The 27563-nt window shown below is 41.9% G+C and overlaps 1 protein-coding gene across 3 annotated transcripts; it reads left to right on the forward strand.

The window, feature by feature from the left end:
- On the forward strand, positions 1-26888 carry elf2b (E74-like factor 2b (ets domain transcription factor)). Of its 3 annotated transcripts, none has more exons than XM_058385194.1 (9): positions 1-154; positions 1211-1295; positions 1405-1612; positions 14543-14659; positions 14803-14976; positions 15219-15302; positions 15396-15585; positions 17260-17580; positions 25546-26888. In XM_058385194.1, exons 2-9 carry the CDS (start codon positions 1221-1223, stop codon positions 25943-25945), a joined length of 1569 nt encoding a protein of 522 aa, XP_058241177.1. In that variant the 5' UTR covers positions 1-154; positions 1211-1220; the 3' UTR covers positions 25946-26888. The 3 variants fall into 3 exon arrangements, with proteins under 3 accessions (XP_058241177.1, XP_058241178.1, XP_058241179.1); XM_058385195.1 differs by having other exon boundaries at positions 14-32; XM_058385196.1 differs by lacking the exons at positions 1-154; positions 1211-1295; positions 1405-1612 and adding an exon at positions 7072-7801.
- Positions 26889-27563: the final 675 nt, after the last annotated feature.

Raw genomic sequence — 27563 nt, forward strand, 5'->3', positions numbered from 1 at the left:
TGCGCAGTACAGAATTGCTTATTTTCCGACAGGTTAGAGATTTTAGCTATATAGCTATTAAGATAACAATATAGTAAAAGAGCAGAGCTTTATAAACTCTATATTATAAACATTTATTAACAACTGACTGTTTATTCACTGCGTTGTACTGAAGGTAATGTGGACATTCATATGCGCTGTGTTTGTTTAAGATAACTGTTGCTAACGTAGCCTAGCGTCTCTGTACGCATTGTCCAGCAGTCTGACTGTTAGCTTTAGCATTAGCTGTCCTGCACACGGACTGTGAGGCTAATGTCCAGAGCTGTGAGAGGGGTACAGTAATTATACTGAAATATTACTGCTTCATACAGCAGCTCTGGAGTGTGTTCACTCAGTACTGATAAAGTACAGTAATGATTATAGTGTCATCCACAGACATTATTACTGTGCTGTAGAGTTAGCGTTAATGCTAACTGTAGATTAGGAACAAATAGGGGTGTGTGTGTATGAATAATGAGGTGTGTGTCTGTGTTTATTGTGTATGTTTGTGTATCTGTCTGTTAGCATTGTTCATGCATGTACGGATCTGGTCAAGGTAAACATGACGTCATAAAAATAACAAACACAAAACATCAGTGTAGTGACCATTACTGTTCTCTCTCTCTCCCCCTCTCTCTCTGTCTGTCTGTCTGTCTGTCTGTCTGTCTCTCTCTCTCCCTCTCTCTGTCTGTCTGTCTGTCTGTCTCTCTCTCTCTCCCCCTCTCTCTCTCTCTGTCTGTCTGTCTGTCTGTCTCTCTCTCCCTCTCTCTCTCTGTCTGTCTGTCTCTCTCTCTCTCTGAATACATTCAGTAAATTTAATAGAATAGAAATAAAAATGAATGAATCCTGATTGAGAGAATCCAGTACAATGTACATGTACAGAAACACGCTTCAGTAATTACTGCGTGTGTGTGTGTGTGTGTGGTCATTCTGGTGTTGAAACAAAAAGTTGCCTTGTGTTTGGCTGTGAGATGATGCTTTCATGTGAACACACACACACACAGACAGACAGACACACAGACAGTGGACACATGCCTCCGTTCCCTCTCACTGAGGAGACGTATGGAAGGATTTGAAATTGAGAGATGTTTGAGTATGGATGAGTGGAGAGATAGTTAGACTCTCAGTACTGATGGGAGGTGAGTAAGGAACTGACCTGTGTGTGTGTGTGTGTGTGTGTGCGCGCACACAGGGAATGAGGGATGACGTCTGTGGTGTTGGTAGACAGTGGAGGAGCCGTGCTGGAGTATGTCACTGCAGTGGAGGATCTACATCAGGTACACACACACACACACACACTTATCTGAACACATTTGCTTGTCCAGACTGATCTCTCTCTCTCTCTCTCTCTCTCTCTCTCTCTCTCTCATTGTCTGTCTGTAACAGGAAGAGGGTGTGTGTGAGGTTGAGGGAGTGTGTGAAGGTGTGTGTGAGGTGGAGGATGTGTGTGAGGATGTGTGTGAGATCGAGGGAGTGTGTGATCAGGAAGAGGAGGAGTGCTCACCTGCACATGTTTATGTGTATGATGAGAACACGGAGCTAATGCAGGGCGTTGCTGAGGAACAGGAAGTGGAGACAGAAATAGTGGAAACAGGTAACACACACACACACACACACACAGTCTCACTGCTGTGTGAGGGGAGTTGCTAACCTACACCACTTTACACCAGCTTTCTTTAGGTGACCTTTACCTTTGACCTGTGAATACACAAACATCAGGAGCTCACCTGGTGGCATGGCTGCAGTGTGTGTGTAGGAGCTTAGGGCTATTAAGACTATTGCACACATGGGTCAGATGTGCTGTGTGTGTCCATGTAATCACTTCATCACTCTTTTAATATGTGTCCAGTCAGGAGCTGTGTCCATATGTGTGTGTTAGATCAGACAGTCTGATGGAGATGTGTGATGGCTTCCTCTCCTGACAGTTTTAAAGTGTAAAGATCTTTGTGGTCAGTTAATCAGCAGTAACTAATCTCAGTCCAGTTTAGAGAGTGTTTATGATGTAGAGTATGGATGTGGACTGGACTCCAGACTGGACACAGTAGTGTTTGGTGTGAAAGTGTATATAGTGAGATCATACACTCATCTGATTCTTTATAAAAACAGACATTGTGGTATTTTACAGATAAATATCTGTGATCTACATTATCTCTCTCCTGCTGTTAGCCTGGACTCCTGTCCACTGCCCTAGTGTATGGGTTTGGGGTAAAAAAACACCAAATAGTTTCTTAAGTGTTAGCATCATGTCTGCCCTCTTGTGGCTGTGTGCTGAAATGCAGCCCTGCAGTATGACCTCACCACTCAGTCACTACCTTCAGTAACTCAGTCAGTAATTTAGTCAGTAGTACAGTAATTTAGTCAGTAATACAGTAATTCAGTCAGTAATACAGTAATTCAGTCAGTGATACAGTAATTCAGTCAGTAATTTAGTCAGTGCTACAGTAATTCAGTCAGTAATACAGTAATTCAGTCAGTAATTTAGTCAGTAATGCATTAATTCAGTCAGTAATTTAGTCAGTAATACAATAATTCAGTCAGTAATTTAGTCAGTAATACAATAATTCAGTCAGTAATTTAGTCAGTGATACAGTAATTCAGTCAGTAATTTAGTCAGTGCTACAGTAATTCAGTCAGTAATAGTAATTCAGTCAGTAATTTAGTCAGTAATACATTAATTCAGTCAGTAATTTAGTCAGTAATACATTAATTCAGTCAGTAATTTAGTCAGTGATACAGTAATTCAGTCAGTAATTTGGTCAGTAATGCATTAATTCAGTCAGTAATTTAGTCAGTAATACATTAAGTCAGTCAGTAATTTAGTCAGTAATACAGTAATTCAGTCAGTAATTTAGTCAGTGATACAGTAATTCAGTCAGTAATTTAGTCAGTAATACATTAATTTAGTCAGTAATACATTAATTCAGTCAGTAATTTAGTCAGTGATACAGTAATTCAGTCAGTAATTTAGTCAGTAATACATTAATTCAGTCAGTAATTCAGTCAGTAATACAGTAATTCAGTCAGTAATTCAGTCAGTAATACAGTAATTCAGTCAGGAATTTAGTTAGCAATACAGTAATTTAGTCAGTAATACAGTAATTTAGTCAGTAATACAGTAATTCAGTCAGGAATTTAGTTAGCAATACAGTAATTTAGTCAGTAATACAGTAATTTAGTCAGTAATACAGTAATTCAGTCAGGAATTTAGTTAGCAATACAGTAATTTAGTCAGTAATACAGTAATTCAGTCAGTAATACAGTAATTCAGTCAGTAATACAGTAATTTAGTCAGTAATGCAGTAACTGAGTCAGTAATACAGTAATTCAGTCAGGAATTTAGTTAGCAATACAGTAATTTAGTCAGTAATACAGTAATTTAGTCAGTAATACAGTAATTTAGTCAGTAATACAGTAATTCAGTCAGGAATTTAGTCAGTAATACAGTAATTGTCAGTAATACAGTAATTTAGTCAGTAATACAGTAATTCAGTCAGGAATTTAGTCAGTAATACAGTAATTGTCAGTAATACAGTAATTCAGTCAGGAATTTAGTCAGTAATACAGTAATTTAGTCAGTAATACAGTAATTTAGTCAGGAATTTAGTCAGTAATACAGTAATTCAGTCAGGAATTTAGTCAGTAATACAGTAATTCAGTCAGGAATTCAGTCAGGAATACAGTAATTCAGTCAGGAATTTAGTCAGTAATACAGTAATTTAGTCAGTAATACAGTAATTTAGTCAGTAATACAGTAATTCAGTCAGGAATTTAGTCAGTAATACAGTAATTGTCAGTAATACAGTAATTTAGTCAGTAATACAGTAATTCAGTCAGGAATTTAGTCAGTAATACAGTAATTGTCAGTAATACAGTAATTCAGTCAGGAATTTAGTCAGTAATACAGTAATTTAGTCAGTAATACAGTAATTCAGTCAGGAATTTAGTCAGTAATACAGTAATTTAGTCAGTAATACAGTAATTCAGTCAGGAATTTAGTCAGTAATACAGTAATTCAGTCAGGAATTTAGTCAGTAATACAGTAATTCAGTCAGGAATTCAGTCAGGAATACAGTAATTCAGTCAGTAATACAGTAATTCAGTCAGTAATACAGTAATTCAGTCGGTAATTGTCAGTGATACAGTAATTCAGTCGGTAATTTAGTCAGTGATACAGTAATTCAGTCGGTAATTTAGTCAGTAATACAGTAATTCAGTCAGGAATTTAGTCAGTAATACAGTAATTCAGTCAGTAATTTAGTCAGTAATACAGTAATTCAGTCAGTAATTTAGTCAGTGATACAGTAATTCAGTCAGTAATTTAGTCAGTGATACAGTAATTCAGTCAGTAATACAGTAACTCAGCCAGTAACTTAGTTAGTAATACAGTAATTCAGTCAATAATACAGTAAATCAGTCATTAATACAGTAATTCAGTCAGTAATACAGTAACTCAGTAGGAATTCAGTCAGGAATTTCTGTAATTCAGTCAGTAATTCAGACAGGAATTTAGTCAGTACTACAGTAATTCAGTTAGTAATACAGTAATTCAGTCAGGAGTTTAGTCAGTAAGTCAGTAATTTCAGTAATTCATTCAGGAATTTAGTCAGTAATTTCTGTAATTCAGTCAGTAGTTCAGACAGGAATTTTAGTAATTCAGTCAGTAGTTCAGACAAGAATTTCAGTTGTTTAGGCAGTAATTTCAGCAATTCCATCAGTAGTTTAGTTAGTAATTCATGCAGTAATTCAGTCAGTAATTTCAGTAATTCAGTCAATAATTCATTCAATAATTCATTCAATAATTCAGTCAGTTGTTCAGTCAGTAGTTTAGTCTGTAGATCGATCCGTAGCTCAGTCAGTAATTTGAGTAATTTTCAGCAATTTTAATAATTCAGTCAGTAGTTCAGTCAGTAAATTCGGTCAGTAATTTCAGTAAATCAGTTAGTAATATCAATAATTCATTCAATAATTCAGTCAGTAATTTAAATTATTCAGTCAGTAATTTCTAATGTGTGGATGATGGAGATATGATAGCTGCCTCACCAAATTATGTTTTAAATAATTTATATATATATATATATATATATAAAAAAAAAATGTGTACACTACCAGTCAAAAGTTTGGACACACCTTCTAATTCAATGTTTTTTGTTTAGGGATTTATTTTCTACACTCTAGAACAATACTGGAGATTTCAAAACTATAAAATAACACACATGGACTTAATGGAGTAATGACGACAAAAAACAGTCAGTTGTTATTTTAAGACACGAAGGTCAGGTGTTCTGGAATAGTTCTTGCAAGAACAGTATTGTCAAGTGCATTTGCAAAACCCATCAAGCACCATGATGAAACTGGCTCACATGAAGACCATCCCAGTAAAGCAAGACCAAAACTGACCTCTGCTGCAGAGGAGAAGTTCATTTAGAGTCACCAGCCTCAGAAATCACCAATTAACAGCGCCTCAGATTAGAGGCGTTATGAAGGCTTTACAGAGCGTCAGTAGCAGACATATCTCAATATCAACTGTTCAAAGGACATTATTGTGGATTTCGGCCGCCTTCAGCATTGTTTTACAATGTAGAGAGAAATAAACATCAGGAAAGACCATGGGATTAGAAGGGGTGTCCAAACTTTTGACTGGTAGTGTGTGTGTGTATATGTGTATATATATATATATATATATATATATATATATATATATATATATATATATATATATATATATATATATATATATATATATATATATATATAATATATATATATATATATATATATATATATATAATCTCACACACACACACACAGTATATTGCCAAAAGTATTCGCTCACCTGCCTTGACTCGCATATGAACTTAAGTGACATCCCATTCCTAATCCATAGGGTTCAATATGACGTCGGTCCACCCTTTGCAGCTATAACAGCTTCAACTCTTCTGGGAAGGCTGTCCACAAGGTTTAGGAGTGTGTTTATGGGAATTTTTGACCATTCTTCCAGAAGCGCATTTGTGAGGTCACACACTGATGTTGGACGAGAAGGTCTGGCTCTCAGTCTCCGCTCTAATTCATCCCAAAGGTGTTCTATCGGGTTGAGGTCAGGACTCTGTGCAGGCCAGTCAAGTTCCTCCACACCAGACTCTGTCATCCATGTCTTTATGGACCTTGCTTTGGTCACTGGTGCACAGTCATGTTGGAAGAGGAAGGGGCCAGCTCCAAACTGTTCCCACAAAGTTGGGAGCATGGAATTGTCCAAAATGTCTTGGTATGCTGAAGCATTCAGAGTTCCTTTCACTGGAACTAAGGGGCCAAGCCCAGCTCCTGAAAAACAACCCCACACCATAATCCCCCCTCCACCAAACTTTACACTTGGCACAATGCAGTCAGACAAGTACCGTTCTCCTGGCAACCGCCAAACCCAGACTCGTCCATCAGATTGCCAGATGGAGAAGCGCGATTCGTCACTCCAGAGAACGCGTCTCCACTGCTCTAGAGTCCAGTGGCGGCGTGCTTTACACCACTGCATCCGACGCTTTGCATTGCACTTGGTGATGTATGGCTTGGATGCAGCTGCTCGGCCATGGAAACCCATTCCATGAAGCTCTCTGCGCACTGTTCTTGAGCTCATCTGAAGGCCACATGAAGTTTGGAGGTCTGTAGCGATTGACTCTGCAGAAAGTTGGCGACCTCTTCGCACTATGCGCCTCAGCATCCGCTGACCCCGCTCCGTCAGTTTACGTGGCCTACCACTTCGTGGCTGAGTTGCTGTCGTTCCCAAACACTTCCACGTTCTTATAATACAGCTGACAGTTGACTGTGGAATATTTAGGAGCGAGGAAATTTCACGACTGGATTTGTTGCACAGGTGGCATCCTATCACAGTTCCACGCTGGAATTCACTGAGCTCCTGAGAGCGACCCATTCTTTCACAAATGTTTGTAAAAACAGTCTGCATGCCTAGGTGCTTGATTTTATACACCTGTGGCCATGGAAGTGATTGGAACACCTGATTCTGATTATTTGGATGGGTGAGCGAATACTTTTTATCAATATAGTGTATGTATATATATATATATATAGCAACACGTGGATCTAATTGGAAGTGAAAATATGCAGGTATGTTGCAGGAAATTCACACCAAAGTTTGGATTAGTGATGAGGGTTAAGCGTTTTGGAAATATTGGTAAGATTTTTATTAAAAATATAGAAGCAGAAAAAAATAGACTTAATATAGATTAGAAATGAGTTTCAGCTTCTAGAAGATTCCTACTGCATTCTGGGCTGAATCTTCTTTAAGTGGTGGATAATTTCAGGGTTGTGAGGGATATATGTCATGTGTAAACTTTGTGTTTAATGAATAAAGGTGCGTAAGTTATACTGAAATGATGTAAAGAAGTTCATTCTGAACTAAAGGCTTGGTATATTGCGGAGATGTGCGCTGCGGAAGGATCTGATGCGGTGCTTCGGCGCTATTAGTGGCGGTGTGATCTCTCTTCTTCCAGCGCTTAGCATGCGAGTCAACGGCGTTGTTTTTCCTCTCACCCATATTCCGACTTGTTACGCCTTCCTGTCCTGTGATTGGCTGACGGCTCTTGAATATGAGCTACTGGCCAATCCCAGCACAGGAGGGCTGGGCTGTCGTCAGGAGTGGGAGGCGGGAGCTGCCGGAGTGCGGGTGCGTAAGAAAGAAAATAACGCGAGTCAATGTGTATGAACGTGAACCTAAACATGGCGACGTCGCTTCATGAGGGAGCCGCTAACCAGTTGGATTTACTCATCCGTGCAGGTAACGCGAGTACAATGATCAAAAATCAGCTTCAACATTCCGGGTAATGTGTGTTTTTGTGTGTTTATGAAGTTGTTGGTCGCCGGGGCAGTTGTGAAGTTAGCGGAGGGCATATTGCAGGAAGTGGATCACCTTGGTTCGGTTCGGTGTGTAAAGCCTGCTTGGCGGCTGGACTTATTATATTTTTATATGTGTTTTTTTAATGCATATATTTATTTTGCAGGTTTTTGAAAAGTGTGCAGCGATGGCGTAATAGTGCGTTTGTTGATAGGGTTGTAAAATAACGGGCTTGGAGGCTAAACCAGGAAGTGTAAACGCGCGAGGCCGAATCCCAAACGGCTTCTCAGTGCTCACACACGTGCACTACGTCTTGTGTGACGCAATGACGCATGTCCCCTATGTAGTGCCCTACGTGTTGAGTAGTGGTGGGTTTTGAAGTGGCGCGTGTTGTCTCGCCTCCGTCTCTGCCACGCTGTCTTACACAGGAAGGACACGCACTGGGCTTTTAATTTCATTCCTTTTAATGAATCTCTCATAACTAAACATTAGGTTTATATTTGTAGCGTGTTGTTCACAGGTCTGAGACGTTACTCGCGCTCACTCGGACTCAGTAAATGTAATTGTAAAATGTTACAGCACCTAAATTTACACTTAATAGTATATTTAAAAAAATGTAATGTATGTTTGGAGAAATTAGGTGATCATTTTAGCTACCCCCCCCAAATATTTATTTATATATATATATATATATGTATGTATGTATGTATGTATGTGTATATCGCCTTAGCCCCGTTATCTAACCCAACTAACATAAGCGTCCTGCTTTTACTTCATGTAAAATATTTCATATTTCTTTTCCTCAGTCATGTTTAATATTTTTTTAGAGCTATAAATCGCTGTTTGTTTAAAATGACCAAAGGTAATGGTTTATTTTATTTGCGCGCTGAAATCTGATTTATTTTTCCATAAATATTTTGATGGCGGAAGCGTTGCCGTTCTACAGGGGGCGTGACTTACCCTTTGATTGACGCAAGGTCTGTCCAATAGAACAATGAGATGCGTTCGAAATTCTCAGCACGCCCTCTCCCAGCTAAGCTTTCTTCACGCGTCAATCAGAACCGTCCAATCAGAACTGAGGGCGGGGCATAACGGGCAGGAAGCGAAGTGGAGGGAAAGCGTGTAAACAGGGAAGTGGAGAGCAGCGCTGCTATTCTGAGATCTCGCGCGCGCGCACACACACACACCGTGTGTGTTTTAAACCATGCTGTGTTCCTTAACACTGCAGCATGTATGTGAAATATGGGCTGTGTGTGTAAAGTAGGGGAAGTTTAGGACAATTATTTTGTTATATAGATAAACGGGCGAGCTAAAGTTTCCATCTTCTAGATAAAGGGTGTGTGTGTGTGTGTGTGTGTGTGTGTGTGTGTGTGTGTGTGTGTGTGTAATAACTAAAGATAGCTCCTGTATGATGGAAGGCACTCATGTCCAAACATGGTCAGTGCAGGAGTGTGTAGGAGGAGGGAGGGATGGACAGCGACAGGTGTAGAGGGGGTGATATCCGGTGGAGGGGGCCGACTTCACCAAGGCAGGGGTGTGTGTGTGTGTCCGGTTTTGGGGGGTTGGTAAAGCTGTGGGTCATCGTGTGATAAAATAAGACAGGAGTCATGTACTGATATGATGTCCCTCAAAACAACATTTATCACAGGTGAAGAGTTCCTGTAGTGTTCCTGATCTAGTGTGTAGTGTTCCTGTAGTGTTCCTGATCTAGTGTGTAGTGTTCCTGATCTAGTGTGTAGTGTTCCTGATCTAGTGTGTAGTGTTCCTGATCTAGTGTGTAGTGTTCCTGATCTAGTGTGTAGTGTTCCTGATCTAGTGTGTAGTGTTCCTGATCTAGTGTGTAGTATTCCTGTAGTGTTCCTGATCTAGTGTGTAGTGTTCCTGATCTAGTGTGTAGTGTTCCTGATCTAGTGTGTAGTGTTCCTGTAGTGTTCCTGATCTAGTGGTGTAGTATTCCTGTAGTGTTCCTGATCTAGTGTGTAGTGTTCCTGTAGTGTTCCTGATCTAGTGTGTAGTATTCCTGTAGTGTTCCTGATCTAGTGTGTAGTATTCCTGTAGTGTTCCTGATCTAGTGGTGTAGTGTTCCTGTAGTGTTCCTGATCTAGTGTGTAGTGTTCCTGTAGTATTCCTGATCTAGTGTGTAGTGTTCCTGTAGTATTCCTGATCTAGTGTGTAGTGTTCCTGTAGTATTCCTGATCTAGTGTGTAGTGTTCCTGTAGTATTCCTGATCTAGTGTGTAGTGTTCCTGTAGTATTCCTGATCTAGTGTGTAGTGTTCCTGTAGTATTCCTGATCTAGTGTGTAGTGTTCCTGATCTAGTGTGTAGTGTTCCTGTAGTGTTCCTGATCTAGTGTGTAGTGTTCCTGATCTAGTGTGTAGTATTCCTGTAGTGTTCCTGATCTAGTGTGTAGTGTTCCTGATCTAGTGTGTAGTGTTCCTGATCTAGTGTGTAGTGTTCCTGATCTAGTGTGTAGTGTTCCTGATCTAGTGTGTAGTGTTCCTGATCTAGTGTGTAGTGTTCCTGATCTAGTGGTGTAGTGTTCCTGTAGTGTTCCTGATCTAGTGTGTAGTGTTCCTGTAGTATTCCTGATCTAGTGTGTAGTGTTCCTGTAGTATTCCTGATCTAGTGTGTAGTGTTCCTGATCTAGTGGTGTAGTGTTCCTGTAGTATTCCTGATCTAGTGTGTAGTGTTCCTGTAGTATTCCTGATCTAGTGTGTAGTGTTCCTGTAGTATTCCTGATCTAGTGTGTAGTGTTCCTGTAGTGTTCCTGATCTAGTGTGTAGTGTTCCTGTAGTGTTCCTGATCTAGTGTGTAGTATTCCTGTAGTGTTCCTGATCTAGTGGTGTAGTGTTCCTGTAGTCTTCCTGATCTAGTGTGTAGTGTTCCTGATCTAGTGTGTAGTGTTCCTGTAGTCTTCCTGATCTAGTGTGTAGTGTTCCTGATCTAGTGTGTAGTGTTCCTGTAGTCTTCCTGATCTAGTGTCTAGTGTTCCTGATCTAGTGTGTAGTGTTCCTGTAGTCTTCCTGATCTAGTGTGTAGTATTCCTGTAGTGTTCCTGTAGTGTTCCTGATCTAGTGTGTAGTGTTCCTGATCTAGTGTGTAGTGTTCCTGTAGTGTTCCTGATCTAGTGTGTAGTGTTCCTGTAGTGTTCCTGATCTAGTGGTGTAGTGTTCCTGTAGTGTTCCTGATCTAGTGTGTAGTGTTCCTGTAGTGTTCCTGATCTAGTGTGTAGTGTTCCTGTAGTGTTCCTGATCTAGTGTGTAGTGTTCCTGTAGTGTTCCTGATCTAGTGTGTAGTGTTCCTGTAGTGTTCCTGATCTAGTGTGTAGTGTTCCTGTAGTATTCCTGATCTAGTGTGTAGTGTTCCTGTAGTATTCCTGATCTAGTGTGTAGTGTTCCTGTAGTATTCCTGATCTAGTGTGTAGTATTCCTGTAGTCTTCCTGATCTAGTGTGTAGTGTTCCTGATCTAGTGTGTAGTGTTCCTGTAGTGTTCCTGATCTAGTGGTGTAGTGTTCCTGTAGTATTCCTGATCTAGTGGTGTAGTGTTCCTGTAGTGTTCCTGATCTAGTGGTGTAGTGTTCCTGTAGTATTCCTGATCTAGTGGTGTAGTGTTCCTGTAGTCTTCCTGATCTAGTGTGTAGTGTTCCTGATCTAGTGTGTAGTATTCCTGTAGTGTTCCTGATCTAGTGGTGTAGTGTTCCTGTAGTGTTCCTGATCTAGTGGTGTAGTGTTCCTGTAGTCTTCCTGATCTAGTGTGTAGTGTTCCTGATCTAGTGTGTAGTGTTCCTGTAGTGTTCCTGATCTAGTGTGTAGTGTTCCTGATCTAGTGTGTAGTGTTCCTGTAGTGTTCCTGATCTAGTGTGTAGTGTTCCTGTAGTCTTCCTGATCTAGTGTGTAGTGTTCCTGATCTAGTGTGTAGTATTCCTGTAGTGTTCCTGATCTAGTGGTGTAGTGTTCCTGTAGTGTTCCTGATCTAGTGTGTAGTGTTCCTGTAGTGTTCCTGATCTAGTGTGTAGTGTTCCTGTAGTGTTCCTGATCTAGTGTGTAGTGTTCCTGTAGTATTCCTGATCTAGTGTGTAGTGTTCCTGTAGTATTCCTGATCTAGTGTGTAGTGTTCCTGTAGTATTCCTGATCTAGTGTGTAGTGTTCCTGTAGTGTTCCTGATCTAGTGTGTAGTGTTCCTGTAGTGTTCCTGATCTAGTGTGTAGTGTTCCTGTAGTGTTCCTGATCTAGTGTGTAGTGTTCCTGATCTAGTGTGTAGTGTTCCTGTAGTCTTCCTGATCTAGTGTGTAGTGTTCCTGATCTAGTGTGTAGTGTTCCTGTAGTGTTCCTGATCTAGTGGTGTAGTATTCCTGTAGTGTTCCTGATCTAGTGTGTAGTGTTCCTGATCTAGTGTGTAGTGTTCCTGTAGTGTTTCTGATCTAGTGGTGTAGTGTTCCTGTAGTGTTCCTGATCTAGTGTGTAGTGTTCCTGTAGTCTTCCTGATCTAGTGTCTAGTGTTCCTGATCTAGTGTGTAGTGTTCCTGTAGTGTTCCTGTAGTGTTCCTGATCTAGTGGTGTAGTATTCCTGTAGTGTTCCTGATCTAGTGTGTAGTGTTCCTGATCTAGTGGTGTAGTGTTCCTGTAGTATTCCTGATCTAGTGTGTAGTATTCCTGTAGTGTTCCTGATCTAGTGGTGTAGTGTTCCTGTAGTGTTCCTGATCTAGTGTGTAGTGTTCCTGTAGTGTTCCTGATCTAGTGTGTAGTATTCCTGTAGTGTTCCTGTAGTGTTCCTGATCTAGTGTGTAGTATTCCTGTAGTGTTCCTGTAGTGTTCCTGATCTAGTGGTGTAGTATTCCTGTAGTGTTCCTGATCTAGTGTGTAGTGTTCCTGTAGTGTTCCTGATCTAGTGTGTAGTGTTCCTGTAGTGTTCCTGATCTAGTGTGTAGTGTTCCTGTAGTGTTCCTGATCTAGTGTGTAGTGTTCCTGTAGTATTCCTGATCTAGTGTGTAGTGTTCCTGTAGTGTTCCTGATCTAGTGGTGTAGTGTTCCTGTAGTATTCCTGATCTAGTGTGTAGTGTTCCTGTAGTGTTCCTGATCTAGTGTGTAGTGTTCCTGTAGTGTTCCTGATCTAGTGTGTAGTATTCCTGTAGTGTTCCTGATCTAGTGGTGTAGTATTCCTGTAGTGTTCCTGATCTAGTGTGTAGTGTTCCTGTAGTGTTCCTGATCTAGTGGTGTAGTGTTCCTGTAGTCTTCCTGATCTAGTGTGTAGTGTTCCTGATCTAGTGTGTAGTGTTCCTGATCTAGTGTGTAGTGTTCCTGTAGTCTTCCTGATCTAGTGTCTAGTGTTCCTGATCTAGTGTGTAGTGTTCCTGTAGTCTTCCTGATCTAGTGTGTAGTGTTCCTGATCTAGTGTCTAGTGTTCCTGTAGTGTTCCTGATCTAGTGGTGTAGTGTTCCTCTAGTGTTCCTGATCTAGTGGTGTAGCGTTCCTGTAGTGTTCCTGATCTAGTGTCTAGTGTTCCTGTAGTGTTCCTGATCTAGTGTGTAGTGTTCCTGATCTAGTGGTGTAGTGTTCCTGTAGTGTTCCTGATCTAGTGGTGTAGTGTTCCTGATCTAGTGGTGTAGTGTTCCTGTAGTGTTCCTGATCTAGTGGTGTAGTGTTCCTGTAGTGTTCCTGATCTAGTGTCTAGTGTTCCTGTAGTGTTCCTGATCTAGTGGTGTAGTGTTCCTGTAGTGTTCCTGATCTAGTGTCTAGTGTTCCTGATCTAGTGTGTAGTGTTCCTGTAGTCTTCCTGATCTAGTGTGTAGTGTTCCTGATCTAGTGTCTAGTGTTCCTGTAGTGTTCCTGATCTAGTGGTGTAGTGTTCCTCTAGTGTTCCTGATCTAGTGGTGTAGCGTTCCTGTAGTGTTCCTGATCTAGTGTCTAGTGTTCCTGTAGTGTTCCTGATCTAGTGTGTAGTGTTCCTGATCTAGTGGTGTAGTGTTCCTGTAGTGTTCCTGATCTAGTGGTGTAGTGTTCCTGTAGTGTTCCTGATCTAGTGGTGTAGTGTTCCTGTAGTGTTCCTGATCTAGTGGTGTAGTGTTCCTGTAGTGTTCCTGATCTAGTGGTGTAGTGTTCCTGTAGTGTTCCTGATCTAGTGGTGTAGTGTTCCTGTAGTGTTCCTGATCTAGTGTCTAGTGTTCCTGTAGTGTTCCTGATCTAGTGGTGTAGTGTTCCTGTAGTGTTCCTGATCTAGTGTGTAGTGTTCCTGTAGTGTTCCTGATCTAGTGTCTAGTGTTCCTGTAGTGTTCCTGATCTAGTGGTGTAGTGTTCCTGTAGTGTTCCTGATCTAGTGTGTAGTGTTCCTGTAGTGTTCCTGATCTAGTGTGTAGTGTACAGATGAAGAGTTCCAGGTGTGTGTGCACGTGTGTGTGTGTGTTCAGTTACACATAGGAGATATAGTGGTATACATGCTTATCTTGTAGTTTTGTAGTAACTGTGTCTGTGTGTCTCTTTGTGTGTGTGTGTGTGTGTGTCTGTGTGTGTTTGTCTCTCTGTGTGTCTCTGTGTGTGTGTGTGTGTGTCTGTGTGTGTTTGTCTCTCTGTGTGTCTCTGTGTGTGTGTGTGTGTGTGTGTTGTTGTGTGTGTCCCTGTGTGTGTGTTTGTCTCTGTGTGTGTGTGTGTGTGTGTTTTTATGTGTATGTCCCTGTGTGTGTGTTACAGTGGAGGCGTCAGTACATGGAGGCTCCAGTCTTCACTGCACTGATAAAACAATTGAAGCAGCAGAAGCTCTTTTACACATGGACTCACCATGTAGCTTACGGGGAGACCGCAGTCCAGGTACACACACACACACACACACACACACACACACACACACACTCTAATATGTGCTGTTTGTACAGGATTAGTTTTCCAGACGTGTGTGTGTGTGTGTGTGCGTTCAGTAATTCAGGATGGTGTGTGTGTGTGTGTGTGTGTAGAGGTATTTGTCCCTCCATGCATATCCACTCCGGAGTTCCTGCACGCTGCCATGCGTCCTGACGTCGTCACGGAAACAGTGGTGGAGGTCAGCACGGAGGAGGCGGAGCCTATGGAGGTGGTGACCTTAATCAAGGAGCCGAGAGTGATGGAGAGAGATGGCAGGAAGAAGAAAAGTACGAGTGAACACACCTATATACACACAACCACACACTCATTACTGCCCCCTGATGGTCTTGTCCACATGACTGAGATTTCACTTTCACACAAGAACCACATCCTTTACATATAGTTCTCAGCTCAGCTGTTTGATGCTTGGCCACACCCTCATGGATTTGTTCCATCACTGTCACTGTAAACACAGCATTTATTTACTGGTGTGATGTCTGTATTTAAGAAGTGTGTGTGTGTTCTGTAGCTGGGAGGAAGCCCAGTAAGCCCCACCCTATCCCCAACGGCTCTCCTGATTTAGGCATCAAGAAGAAATCGAGAGATGGCAAAGGTGAGTCTGAGTGTTTGTGTGAATGATGGTGATGAGTTTGTGTGTGTGTGTGAGGAGGAAGAGGATGATGAAGATTGTATGTGTATTCTGTAGGCAGTACGTACCTGTGGGAGTTCCTGTTGGACCTGCTGCAGGATAAGAACACCTGTCCCAGGTACATTAAGTGGACACAGCGGGAAAAGGGCATTTTTAAGCTTGTGGACTCTAAAGCTGTTTCCAAGCTGTGGGGCAAACACAAGAACAAACCTGACATGAATTACGAGACCATGGGACGCGCCCTCAGGTGAACATCCACCACACACACACACTCACTCTCACTAACTCTGACCATTAAAGATTCAAGGCTAAAGTTTCAGGTCTTGGAGTTTAAGGTCAGTGTGTTAGGCTCAGAGTTATAGGCTCTAAAAGTTCAGCAGTAGTGGACATGGGTTAAGGGTCCAGGCCCAAGGTGTAGGGTGCAAGGCTCCAGAGTAGGGTATAGGGCTAGCAGGTTCAACCTTGCTTAGTGGTTAAGGCCAGAGGGGTTAAGGGGATAGGGGTAAAGGCCACAGGGATTAAGGCCACAGGGATTAAGGCCATAGGGGTTAAGGGGATAGGGGTAAAGGCCATAGGGGTTAAGGCCATAGCAGTTAAGGGGATAGGGGTAAAGGCCATGGGGATTAAGGCCATAGGGGTTAAGGCCATGGGGATTAAGGCCATAGGGTTAAAGGCCACGGGGATTAAGGCCACGGGGATAAAGGCCATAGGGATAAAGGCCATGGGGATTAAGGCCATAGGGGTTAAGGCCATAGGGGTTAAGGGGATAGGGGTTAAGGCCATAGGGGTTAAGGGGATAGGGGTTAAGGGGATAGGGGTTAAGGCCATAGGGGTTAAGGCCATAGGGGTTAAGGGGATAGGGGTTAAGGCCATAGGGGTTAAGGGGATAGCAGTTAAGGCCATAGGGGTTAAGGCCATAGCAGTTAAGGGGATAGGGGTAAAGGCCATGGGGATTAAGGCCATGGGGATTAAGGCCATAGGGGTAAAGGCCACGGGGATTAAGGCCATAGGGGTAAAGGCCACGGGGATTAAGGCCATAGGGGTAAAGGCCATGGGGATTAAGGCCATAGGGGTAAAGGCCATAGCAGTTAAGGGGATAGGGGTAAAGGCCATGGGGATTAAGGCCATGGGGATTAAGGCCATAGGGGTAAAGGCCACGGGGATTAAGGCCATAGGGGTAAAGGCCACGGGGATTAAGGCCATAGGGGTAAAGGCCACGGGGATTAAGGCCATAGGGGTAAAGGCCATGGGGATTAAGGCCATAGGGGTAAAGGCCATAGCAGTTAAGGGGATAGGGGTTAAGGCCATAGGGGTTAAGGCCATAGGGGTTAAGGGGATAGGGGTTAAGGGGATAGGGGTTAAGGCCATAGGGGTTAAGGGGATAGGGGTTAAGGCCATAGGGGTTAAGGGGATAGGGGTTAAGGCCATAGGGGTTAAGGCCATAGGGGTTAAGGGGATAGGGATTAAGGCCATAGGGGTTAAGGGGATAGGGGTTAAGGGGATAGGGGTTAAGGCCATAGGGGTAAAGGCCATAGCAGTTAAGGGGATAGGGGTTAAGGCCATAGGGGTTAAGGGGATAGGGGTTAAGGCCATAGGGGTTAAGGGGATAGGGGTTAAGGCCATAGGGGTTAAGGGGATAGGGGTTAAGGGGATAGGGGTTAAGGCCATAGGGGTTAAGGGGATAGGGGGGTGTTGAGAGCTAGACCGAGAGCACTAGGGCACAGGGTTTGAAGGCTGTAGGGGTCAGAGCTAGGGTGTAGGGGTCAGGGGTGTTTGAGATAAGGCTGTATCTGTTTATCTAATGTTGCTTATAGCACTCTCTAGTGGACATGATGTCTATTTACATATCTGTTTATTTTACTTTTCTTAATATCCCTCTCTCTCTCTCTCTCTCTCTCTCTCTCTCTCTCTCTCTCTGTAGGTATTATTATCAGAGGGGGATCCTGTCTAAGGTTGAAGGTCAGAGGTTAGTGTACCAGTTTAAAGAAATGCCTAAAGACATTGTGGTCATTGATGATGACAAGTGTGAAGCTGATGATCTGGGTGCGGCTTACGAGCATGTCATAGCCGCTGACCTCTCCAAAACCTCGGGCATTCTGAGGGGGGTGGGGTCAGTTATAAGTCCCGCCTCTCCCAAAGCCAAGCCTTCACCCATTGTCACACCCAATCAGCGCATCGTGACCGTCTCCGCACCCACAGAGCCGCCTCATGCCACCATTATTCCCAACACCAGTGCACCCAGGTGAGTGTGGGTGTGTGTTCTGTGTGTGTATACTGTGTGTGTGTTTTCTCTGAGTGTGTATACTGTGTGTCTATGTATACTGTGTGTGTATACTGTGTGTCTATGTATATTGTGTGTGTGTTCTGTGTGTGTATACTGTGTGTGTGTTTTCTCTGAGTGTGTATACTGTGTGTCTATGTATACTGTGTGTGTATACTGTGTGTCTATGTATATTGTGTGTGTGTTCTGTGTGTGTATACTGTGTGTCTATGTATACTGTGTGTGTGTATACTGTGTGTCTATGTATACTGTGTGTCTATGTATACTGTGTGTGTGTATACTGTGTGTCTATGTATACTGTGTGTGTGTATACTGTGTGTCTATGTATACTGTGTGTCTATGTATACTGTGTGTGTGTATACTGTGTGTCTATGTATACTGTGTGTCTATGTATACTGTGTGTGTGTATACTGTGTGTCTATGTATACTGTGTGTCTATGTATACTGTGTGTGTGTGTGTTGTGTGTCTATGTATACTGTGTGTCTATGTATACTGTGTGTGTGTATACTGTGTGTCTATGTATACTGTGTGTCTATGTATACTGTGTGTGTGTATACTGTGTGTCTATGTATACTGTGTGTGTATACTGTGTGTCTATGTATACTGTGTGTGTGTTTTCTCTGAGTGTGTATACTGTGTGTCTATGTATACTGTGTGTGTGTATACTGTGTGTGTGTATACTGTGTGTGTGTATACTGTGTGTGTGTGTGTATACTGTGTGTGTGTGTATACTATGTGTGTGTATACTATGTGTGTGTTCTGTGTGTGTATACTGTGTGTCTATGTATACTGTGTGTGTGTTCTGTGTGTGTATATACTGTGTCTATGTATACTGTGTGTCTGTATACTGTGTGTGTATATACTGTGTGTGTATATACTGTGTGTCTATGTATACTGTGTGTGTTTGTTCTGTGTGTGTATATACTGTGTGTCTATGTATACTGTGTGTGTGTTCTGTGTGTGTATACTGTGTGTCTATGTATACTGTGTGTGTGTTCTGTGTGTGTATATACTGTGTCTATGTATACTGTGTGTGTGTTCTGTGTGTGTATATACTGTGTCTATGTATACTGTGTGTGTGTTCTGTGTGTATACACTGTGTGTCTATGTATACTATGTGTGTGTGTTCTGTGTGTGTATACTGTGTGTCTATGTATACTGTGTGTGTGTTCTGTGTGTGTATATACTGTGTGTCTATGTATACTATGTGTGTGTATACTGTGTGTGTATACACTGTGTCTATGTATACTATGTGTGTGTATACTGTGTGTGTTCTGTGTGTGTATACTGTGTGTCTATGTATACTGTGTGTGTTTGTTCTGTGTGTGTGTATATACTGTGTGTCTATGTATACTGTGTGTGTTCTGTGTGTGTGTATATACTGTGTGTCTATGTATACTGTGTGTGTGTTCTGTGTGTGTGTATATACTGTGTGTCTATGTATACTATGTGTGTGTTCTGAGTGTGTGTATACTGTGTGTTTGTTCTGTGTGTGTGTATACTGTGTGTCTATGTATACTGTGTGTGTTTGTTCTGAGTGTGTGTATACTGTGTGTCTATGTATACTATGTGTGTGTATACTGTGTGTGTTCTGTGTGTGTGTATACTGTGTGTCTATGTATACTGTGTGTGTTCTGTGTGTGTATACTGTGTGTGTGTTCTGTGTGTGTATACTGTGTGTGTGTGTACTGTGTGTCTATGTATACTGTGTGTGTGTTCTGTGTGTGTGTACTGTGTGTCTATGTATACTATGTGTGTGTGTTCTGTGTGTGTATACTGTGTGTCTATGTATACTATGTGTGTGTTCTGTGTGTGTGTTCTGAGTGTCTATGTATACTATGTGTGTGTGTTCTGTGTGTGTGTACTGTGTGTCTATGTATACTATGTGTGTGTTCTGTGTGTGTTCTGAGTGTCTATGTATACTATGTGTGTGTGTTCTGTGTGTGTATACTGTGTGTCTATGTATACTGTGTGTGTGTTCTGTGTGTGTATACTGTGTGTCTATGTATACTATGTGTGTGTGTTCTGTGTGTGTGTGTATACTGTGTGTCTATGTATACTATGTGTGTGTGTTCTGAGTGTGTGTGTATACTGTGTGTGTGTGTGTTCTGAGTGTCTATGTATACTGTGTGTGTTTGTTCTGTGTGTGTATACTGTGTGTCTATGTATACTATGTGTGTGTGTTCTGAGTGTGTGTGTATACTGTGTGTGTGTGTGTTCTGAGTGTCTATGTATACTGTGTGTGTTCTGTGTGTGTATACTGTGTGTCTATGTATACTATGTGTGTGTGTTCTGAGTGTGTGTGTGTTCTGAGTGTGTGTGTATACTGTGTGTGTGTGTGTTCTGAGTGTCTATGTATACTGTGTGTGTTTGTTCTGTGTGTGTATACTGTGTGTCTATGTATACTGTGTGTGTTTGTTCTGTGTGTGTGTTCTGTGTGTGTATACTGTGTGTGTGTGTGTGTACTGTGTGTCTATGTATACTGTGTGTGTGTGTACTGTGTGTCTATGTATACTGTGTGTGTGTGTACTGTGTGTGTGTTCTGTGTGTGTATACTGTGTGTGTGTGTGTTCTGAGTGTCTATGTATACTGTGTGTGTTTGTTCTGTGTGTGTATACTGTGTGTCTATGTATACTGTGTGTGTTTGTTCTGTGTGTGTGTTCTGTGTGTGTATACTGTGTGTGTGTGTGTGTACTGTGTGTCTATGTATACTGTGTGTGTGTGTACTGTGTGTCTATGTATACTGTGTGTGTGTGTACTGTGTGTGTGTTCTGTGTGTGTATACTGTGTGTCTATGTATACTATGTGTGTGTGTTCTGTGTGTATACTGTGTGTCTATGTATACTATGTGTGTGTGTTCTGAGTGTCTATGTATACTATGTGTGTGTGTTCTGTGTGTGTGTTCTGTGTGTGTATACTGTGTGTCTATGTATACTATGTGTGTGTTCTGTGTGTGTGTTCTGAGTGTCTATGTATACTATGTGTGTGTGTTCTGTGTGTATACTGTGTGTCTATGTATACTATGTGTGTGTGTTCTGAGTGTCTATGTATACTGTGTGTGTGTTCTGTGTGTGTGTATACTGTGTGTCTATGTATACTATGTGTGTGTGTTCTGAGTGTCTATGTATACTATGTGTGTGTGTTCTGTGTGTGTATACTGTGTGTCTATGTATACTATGTGTGTGTGTTCTGTGTGTGTGTACTGTGTGTCTATGTATACTATGTGTGTGTGTTCTGTGTGTGTGTATACTGTGTGTCTATGTATACTATGTGTGTGTATACTGTGTGTGTCCTGTGTGTGTGTATACTGTGTGTCTATGTATACTGTGTGTGTTCTGTGTGTGTATACTGTGTGTGTGTTCTGTGTGTGTATACTGTGTGTGTGTGTACTGTGTGTCTATGTATACTGTGTGTGTGTTCTGTGTGTGTGTATACTGTGTGTCTATGTATACTATGTGTGTGTGTTCTGTGTGTGTGTATACTGTGTGTCTATGTATACTATGTGTGTGTGTTCTGAGTGTCTATGTATACTATGTGTGTGTGTTGTGAGTGTCTATGTATACTATGTGTGTGTGTTCTGAGTGTGTGTGTATACTGTGTGTGTGTTCTGTGTGTGTATACTGTGTGTCTATGTATACTATGTGTGTGTGTTCTGTGTGTGTGTACTGTGTGTCTATGTATACTATGTGTGTGTGTTCTGTGTGTGTATACTGTGTGTGTGTTCTGTGTGTGTATACTGTGTGTGTGTTCTGTGTGTGTATACTGTGTGTCTATGTATACTATGTGTGTGTGTTCTGAGTGTGTATACTGTGTGTCTATGTATACTATGTGTGTGTGTTCTGTGTGTGTGTACTGTGTGTCTATGTATACTATGTGTGTGTGTTCTGTGTGTGTGTACTGTGTGTCTATGTATACTATGTGTGTGTGTTCTGTGTGTGTGTACTGTGTGTCTATGTATACTATGTGTGTGTGTTCTGAGTGTCTGTGTATACTGTGTGTGTTCTGTGTGTGTATACTGTGTGTCTATGTATACTATGTGTGTGTGTTCTGTGTGTGTGTACTGTGTGTCTATGTATACTATGTGTGTGTGTTCTGTGTGTGTATACTGTGTGTCTATGTATACTGTGTGTGTTTGTTCTGAGTGTGTGTATACTGTGTGTCTATGTATACTGTGTGTGTTTGTTCTGAGTGTGTGTATACTGTGTGTCTATGTATACTATGTGTGTGTGTTCTGTGTGTGTTCTGAGTGTCTATGTATACTATGTGTGTGTGTTCTGTGTGTGTATACTGTGTGTCTATGTATACTATGTGTGTGTGTTCTGTGTGTGTTTGTTCTGTGTGTGTGTATACTGTGTGTCTATGTATACTGTGTGTGTGTTCTGTGTGTGTTTGTTCTGTGTGTGTGTTCTGTGTGTGTATACTGTGTGTCTATGTATACTATGTGTGTGTTCTGTGTGTGTTCTGAGTGTCTATGTATACTATGTGTGTGTGTTCTGTGTGTGTTCTGAGTGTCTATGTATACTATGTGTGTGTGTTCTGTGTGTGTATACTGTGTGTCTATGTATACTATGTGTGTGTGTTCTGTGTGTGTGTACTGTGTGTCTATGTATACTATGTGTGTGTTCTGAGTGTGTTCTGAGTGTCTATGTATACAGTGTGTGTGTATACTGTGTGTTTATGTATACTGTGTGTGTGTTCTGTGTGTGTTTGTTCTGTGTGTGTGTTCTGTGTGTGTATACTGTGTGTGTGTGTGTATACTGTGTGTGTGTGTACTGTGTGTGTGTTCTGTGTGTGTATACTGTGTGTGTGTGTGTATACTGTGTGTGTGTGTACTGTGTGTGTGTTCTGTGTGTGTTTGTTCTGTGTGTGTGTATACTGTGTGTCTATGTATACTGTGTGTGTGTTCTGTGTGTGTTTGTTCTGTGTGTGTGTTCTGTGTGTGTATACTGTGTGTGTGTGTGTATACTGTGTGTGTGTGTACTGTGTGTGTGTTCTGTGTGTGTATACTGTGTGTGTGTGTGTGTGTACTGTGTGTCTATGTATACTGTGTGTGTGTGTACTGTGTGTGTGTTCTGTGTGTATACTGTGTGTGTGTGTACTGTGTGTCTATGTATACTGTGTGTGTGTGTACTGTGTGTGTGTTCTGTGTGTATACTGTGTGTGTGTGTACTGTGTGTCTATGTATACTGTGTGTCTATGTATACTGTGTGTGTGTTCTGTGTGTGTATACTGTGTGTCTATGTATACTGTGTGTGTGTGTACTGTGTGTCTATGTATACTGTGTGTGTGTGTACTGTGTGTCTATGTATACTGTGTGTGTGTTCTGAGTGTCTATGTATACTATGTGTGTGTGTTCTGTGTGTGTATACTGTGTGTCTATGTATACTATGTGTGTGTTCTGTGTGTGTATACTGTGTGTCTATGTATACTATGTGTGTGTGTACTGTGTGTCTATGTATACTATGTGTGTGTGTTCTGTGTGTGTATACTGTGTGTCTATGTATACTATGTGTGTGTGTTCTGTGTGTGTGTACTGTGTGTCTATGTATACTATGTGTGTGTGTTCTGTGTGTGTGTACTGTGTGTCTATGTATACTATGTGTGTGTGTTCTGTGTGTGTGTACTGTGTGTCTATGTATACTATGTGTGTGTGTTCTGTGTGTGTATACTGTGTGTCTATGTATACTATGTGTGTGTGTTCTGTGTGTGTTCTGAGTGTCTATGTATACTATGTGTGTGTGTTCTGTGTGTCTATGTATACTGTGTGTGTGTTCTGTGTGTGTATACTGTGTGTCTATGTATACTATGTGTGTGTGTACTGTGTGTGTGTTCTGTGTGTGTATACTGTGTGTCTATGTATACTATGTGTGTGTGTTCTGTGTGTGTGTTCTGAGTGTCTATGTATACTATGTGTGTGTTCTGTGTGTGTATACTGTGTGTCTATGTATACTATGTGTGTGTGTTCTGTGTGTGTATACTGTGTGTGTGTACTGTGTGTCTATGTATACTATGTGTGTGTGTTCTGTGTGTGTGTACTGTGTCTATGTATACTATGTGTGTGTGTTCTGTGTGTGTATACTGTGTGTCTATGTATACTATGTGTGTGTGTTCTGTGTGTGTATACTGTGTGTCTATGTATACTATGTGTGTGTGTTCTGAGTGTGTGTGTATACTGTGTGTCTATGTATACTATGTGTGTGTTCTGTGTGTGTGTACTGTGTGTCTATGTATACTATGTGTGTGTGTTCTGTGTGTGTGTACTGTGTGTCTATGTATACTATGTGTGTGTTCTGTGTGTGTGTTCTGTGTGTGTGTACTGTGTGTCTATGTATACTATGTGTGTGTTCTGTGTGTGTATACTGTGTGTCTATGTATACTGTGTGTGTGTTCTGTGTGTGTGTACTGTGTGTCTATGTATACTATGTGTGTGTTCTGTGTGTGTATACTGTGTGTCTATGTATACTATGTGTGTGTGTTCTGTGTGTGTGTTCTGTGTGTGTGTACTGTGTGTCTATGTATACTATGTGTGTGTGTACTGTGTGTGTGTACTGTGTCTATGTATACTATGTGTGTGTGTTCTGTGTGTGTGTACTGTGTGTCTATGTATACTGTGTGTGTGTACTGTGTGTGTGTTCTGTGTGTGTATACTGTGTGTCTATGTATACTATGTGTGTGTGTTCTGTGTGTGTGTATACTGTGTGTCTATGTATACTGTGTGTGTGTTCTGTGTGTGTATACTGTGTGTCTATGTATACTATGTGTGTGTGTTCTGTGTGTGTGTACTGTGTGTCTATGTATACTATGTGTGTGTTCTGTGTGTGTGTTCTGTGTGTGTGTACTGTGTGTCTATGTATACTGTGTGTGTGTGTTCTGTGTGTGTGTACTGTGTGTCTATGTATACTGTGTGTGTGTTCTGTGTGTGTGTACTGTGTGTCTATGTATACTATGTGTGTGTGTTCTGAGTGTGTGTTCTGTGTGTGTGTATACTGTGTGTCTATGTATACTGTGTGTGTGTGTGTGTTCTCTGTGTGTGTATACTGTGTGTGTATACTGTGTGTGTGTGTTTTCTCTGTGTGTGTATACTGTGTGTGTGTGTTTTCTCTGTGTGTGTATACTGTGTGTGTGTGTTTTCTCTGTGTGTGTATACTGTGTGTGTGTGTTTTCTCTGTGTGTGTATACTGTGTGTGTGTGTGTTTTCTCTGTGTGTGTATACTGTGTGTGTGTGTTTTCTCTGTGTGTGTATACTGTGTGTGTGTGTTTTCTCTGTGTGTGTATACTGTGTGTGTGTGTTTTCTCTGTGTGTGTATACTGTGTGTGTGTGTGTTTTCTCTGTGTGTGTATACTGTGTGTGTGTGTTTTCTGTGTGTGTATACTGTGTGTGTGTGTTTTCTCTGTGTGTGTATACTGTGTGTGTGTGTGTTTTCTCTGTGTGTGTATACTGTGTGTGTGTGTTTTCTCTGTGTGTGTATACTGTGTGTGTGTGTTTTCTCTGTGTGTGTATACTGTGTGTGTGTGTGTTTTCTCTGTGTGTGTATACTGTGTGTGTGTGTTTTCTCTGTGTGTGTATACTGTGTGTGTGTGTGTTTTCTCTGTGTGTGTATACTGTGTGTGTGTGTGTTTTCTCTGTGTGTGTATACTGTGTGTGTGTGTTTTCTCTGTGTGTGTATACTGTGTGTGTGTGTGTTTTCTCTGTGTGTGTATACTGTGTGTGTGTGTGTTTTCTCTGTGTGTGTATACTGTGTGTGTGTGTTTTCTCTGTGTGTGTATACTGTGTGTGTGTGTGTGTTTTCTCTGTGTGTGTATACTGTGTGTGTGTGTTTTCTCTGTGTGTGTATACTGTGTGTGTGTGTTTTCTCTGTGTGTGTATACTGTGTGATTACTGTTTGTGTGTGTGTGTGTTTTTGAAATCTCTTCTCCATCTGCAGGACTGTCCGAGTTGCTATGCAAGTCCCTGTTGTCATGACGACGCCCCTAGGTCAGAAGATCTCACCGGTTGCCATGCCAACGGCATCCCCACCTCCCTCCAGCGTTACCACGGCAACCGGAGCCTCCACCTCTAAGGTTCTGATCCAAACGGTCCCGGCAGTGGAGAACAGTGATAAGATCACGCTACAGCTCGCCAAAATCATCACCATCACACCTATTACTCTCGCCCTGCCCCCTGGCACAGACCCTGCCCACTCACACACACACAGCTCCGCCCCCACCACTCAGCTCCCTGTGCAGATCCATATACAGTCTGACAGTCACATGACACACACAGAACTTCTCCAACAGGAAGTGGAGGCACACACACAGGAAGTCACTGCTTACACACACAGCTAAAGGTGGAAGCAGTCTCCTCCTCTCTGTCTCTCTCACATATATATATATATATATATGTCACACCCACACACACACACACACACACCAGGCAAACAGGAATTGGAGGTGCATAGACAGGAAGTTAGCAGCACAGAGATGTTGAGCTAAAAAGGAGATGTTCATGGGGAACACACACAGACTGAGCGGTCAGTCAGACTGTTTCAGGGACCAGTGTGAGGCCGCAGTGAAGGACACTACAGAGAGGAAGAACACTACAAAGGACACATGTGGACATACTGACTCTACACACAGCACAGAGGTGTGTGTGTGTGTGTGTGTGTGTACATACAAACTTTTATACCTGTACAGAGAGTTGATCCTTTTTTTGGGGGGTATTTGTGATCCAAAACCAGCATTTAAGTTTGGACTGTCACTGTGATGATGTCACAGGATGGAGGGAATGGACTGAGTGGGGCTCAGGACGGGGGAGAGGAAAAAAAAGGGAACGAGGAAAGAAGAGGAAGTGAGGAACAGGGAGTGTGTGTGTGTGTGTGTGTGTGTGTGTGTGTGTGTGTGTGTGTGTGAGGGAGAGTTTGAGTCCTGCTCACAAAACTCATGTTTATTATTATTATTATTATTATTACTTCAGTGGAGTGTTAAGCTCTGTGTGTGTGTGTGTGTGTGTGTGTGTGTGTGTGTGTTTTGTACCAAACGCAGTATTACAGACAGCTCCTCACACTTGATGCTGTTTTAAAGGTTAAAGTTCAACAAGCTGTTCACCATCTTCCTTTTTTCCCCTCATCTACTGTGTGTGTGTGTGTGTGTGTGTGTGTGTGTCCTAGGTCTGGGGCAGCAGTATGCTCTGATGATGGTGTTTGTATATTGAACATTAGAATTGTACACTCTATTTTGTTGTACTCTGTATTCCAGTAGATTTTACTGAATTATAAACGACTGAACTGACCACACCTCTGGAATTCTCACTCATTTCTCTGCGGTCATTATGCTGAGAGGTCAACAGTAAAGTGACCCCCTGTTCCCATGAGTCTCACAGGTGTGTGTGTGTGTGTGTGTGTGGCTTTACAGTTTAACTGGACCTCAGAGTCCAGTCCCTGCTCCAGCATGACCATGACATGGTGTGGAGGAGAAGGTTGGAGTGAAGAACTGGAGTGCCCTGCACAGAGCCTGACCCCCAGACCTCCTCACTCTCACAACACCAGAGTCTGATCTCACTAATTCTGCTGTAGCTGAATGACCACTAATCCCCACAGACACACTCCAACGTCTAGTGGAGAACCTTCCAGAAGACTGGAGCTGATTAGAACAGTGAAGGGAGAGGATGGATCTGGAACGTTCCTCTAAAACCATTTGTTCAGCTGAAGATGTCCCGTCATTATAACAGGAAGTGAATCGATGAAATAGTCGAGTAAAGTGAGAGATGGAAAACGCACGATAAAATCATGCAAATATAAATCCGTTAAAATCCTGGACAAGCCCATGTCTCTCACCTCCTGTGGAATCTGGTGGAGGATCAGTGAGGATCTTCAGGATCCAAACTAAACTGATTCCTGAACTCTTCCTCACTTTACACATTCACACTGCTGTTTGCAAATAAATCTGTTTACTTCATCATCTACCA

Source organism: Hemibagrus wyckioides, linkage group LG29 (assembly GCF_019097595.1).
Source record: "Hemibagrus wyckioides isolate EC202008001 linkage group LG29, SWU_Hwy_1.0, whole genome shotgun sequence".
NCBI lineage: Eukaryota > Metazoa > Chordata > Actinopteri > Siluriformes > Bagridae > Hemibagrus > Hemibagrus wyckioides.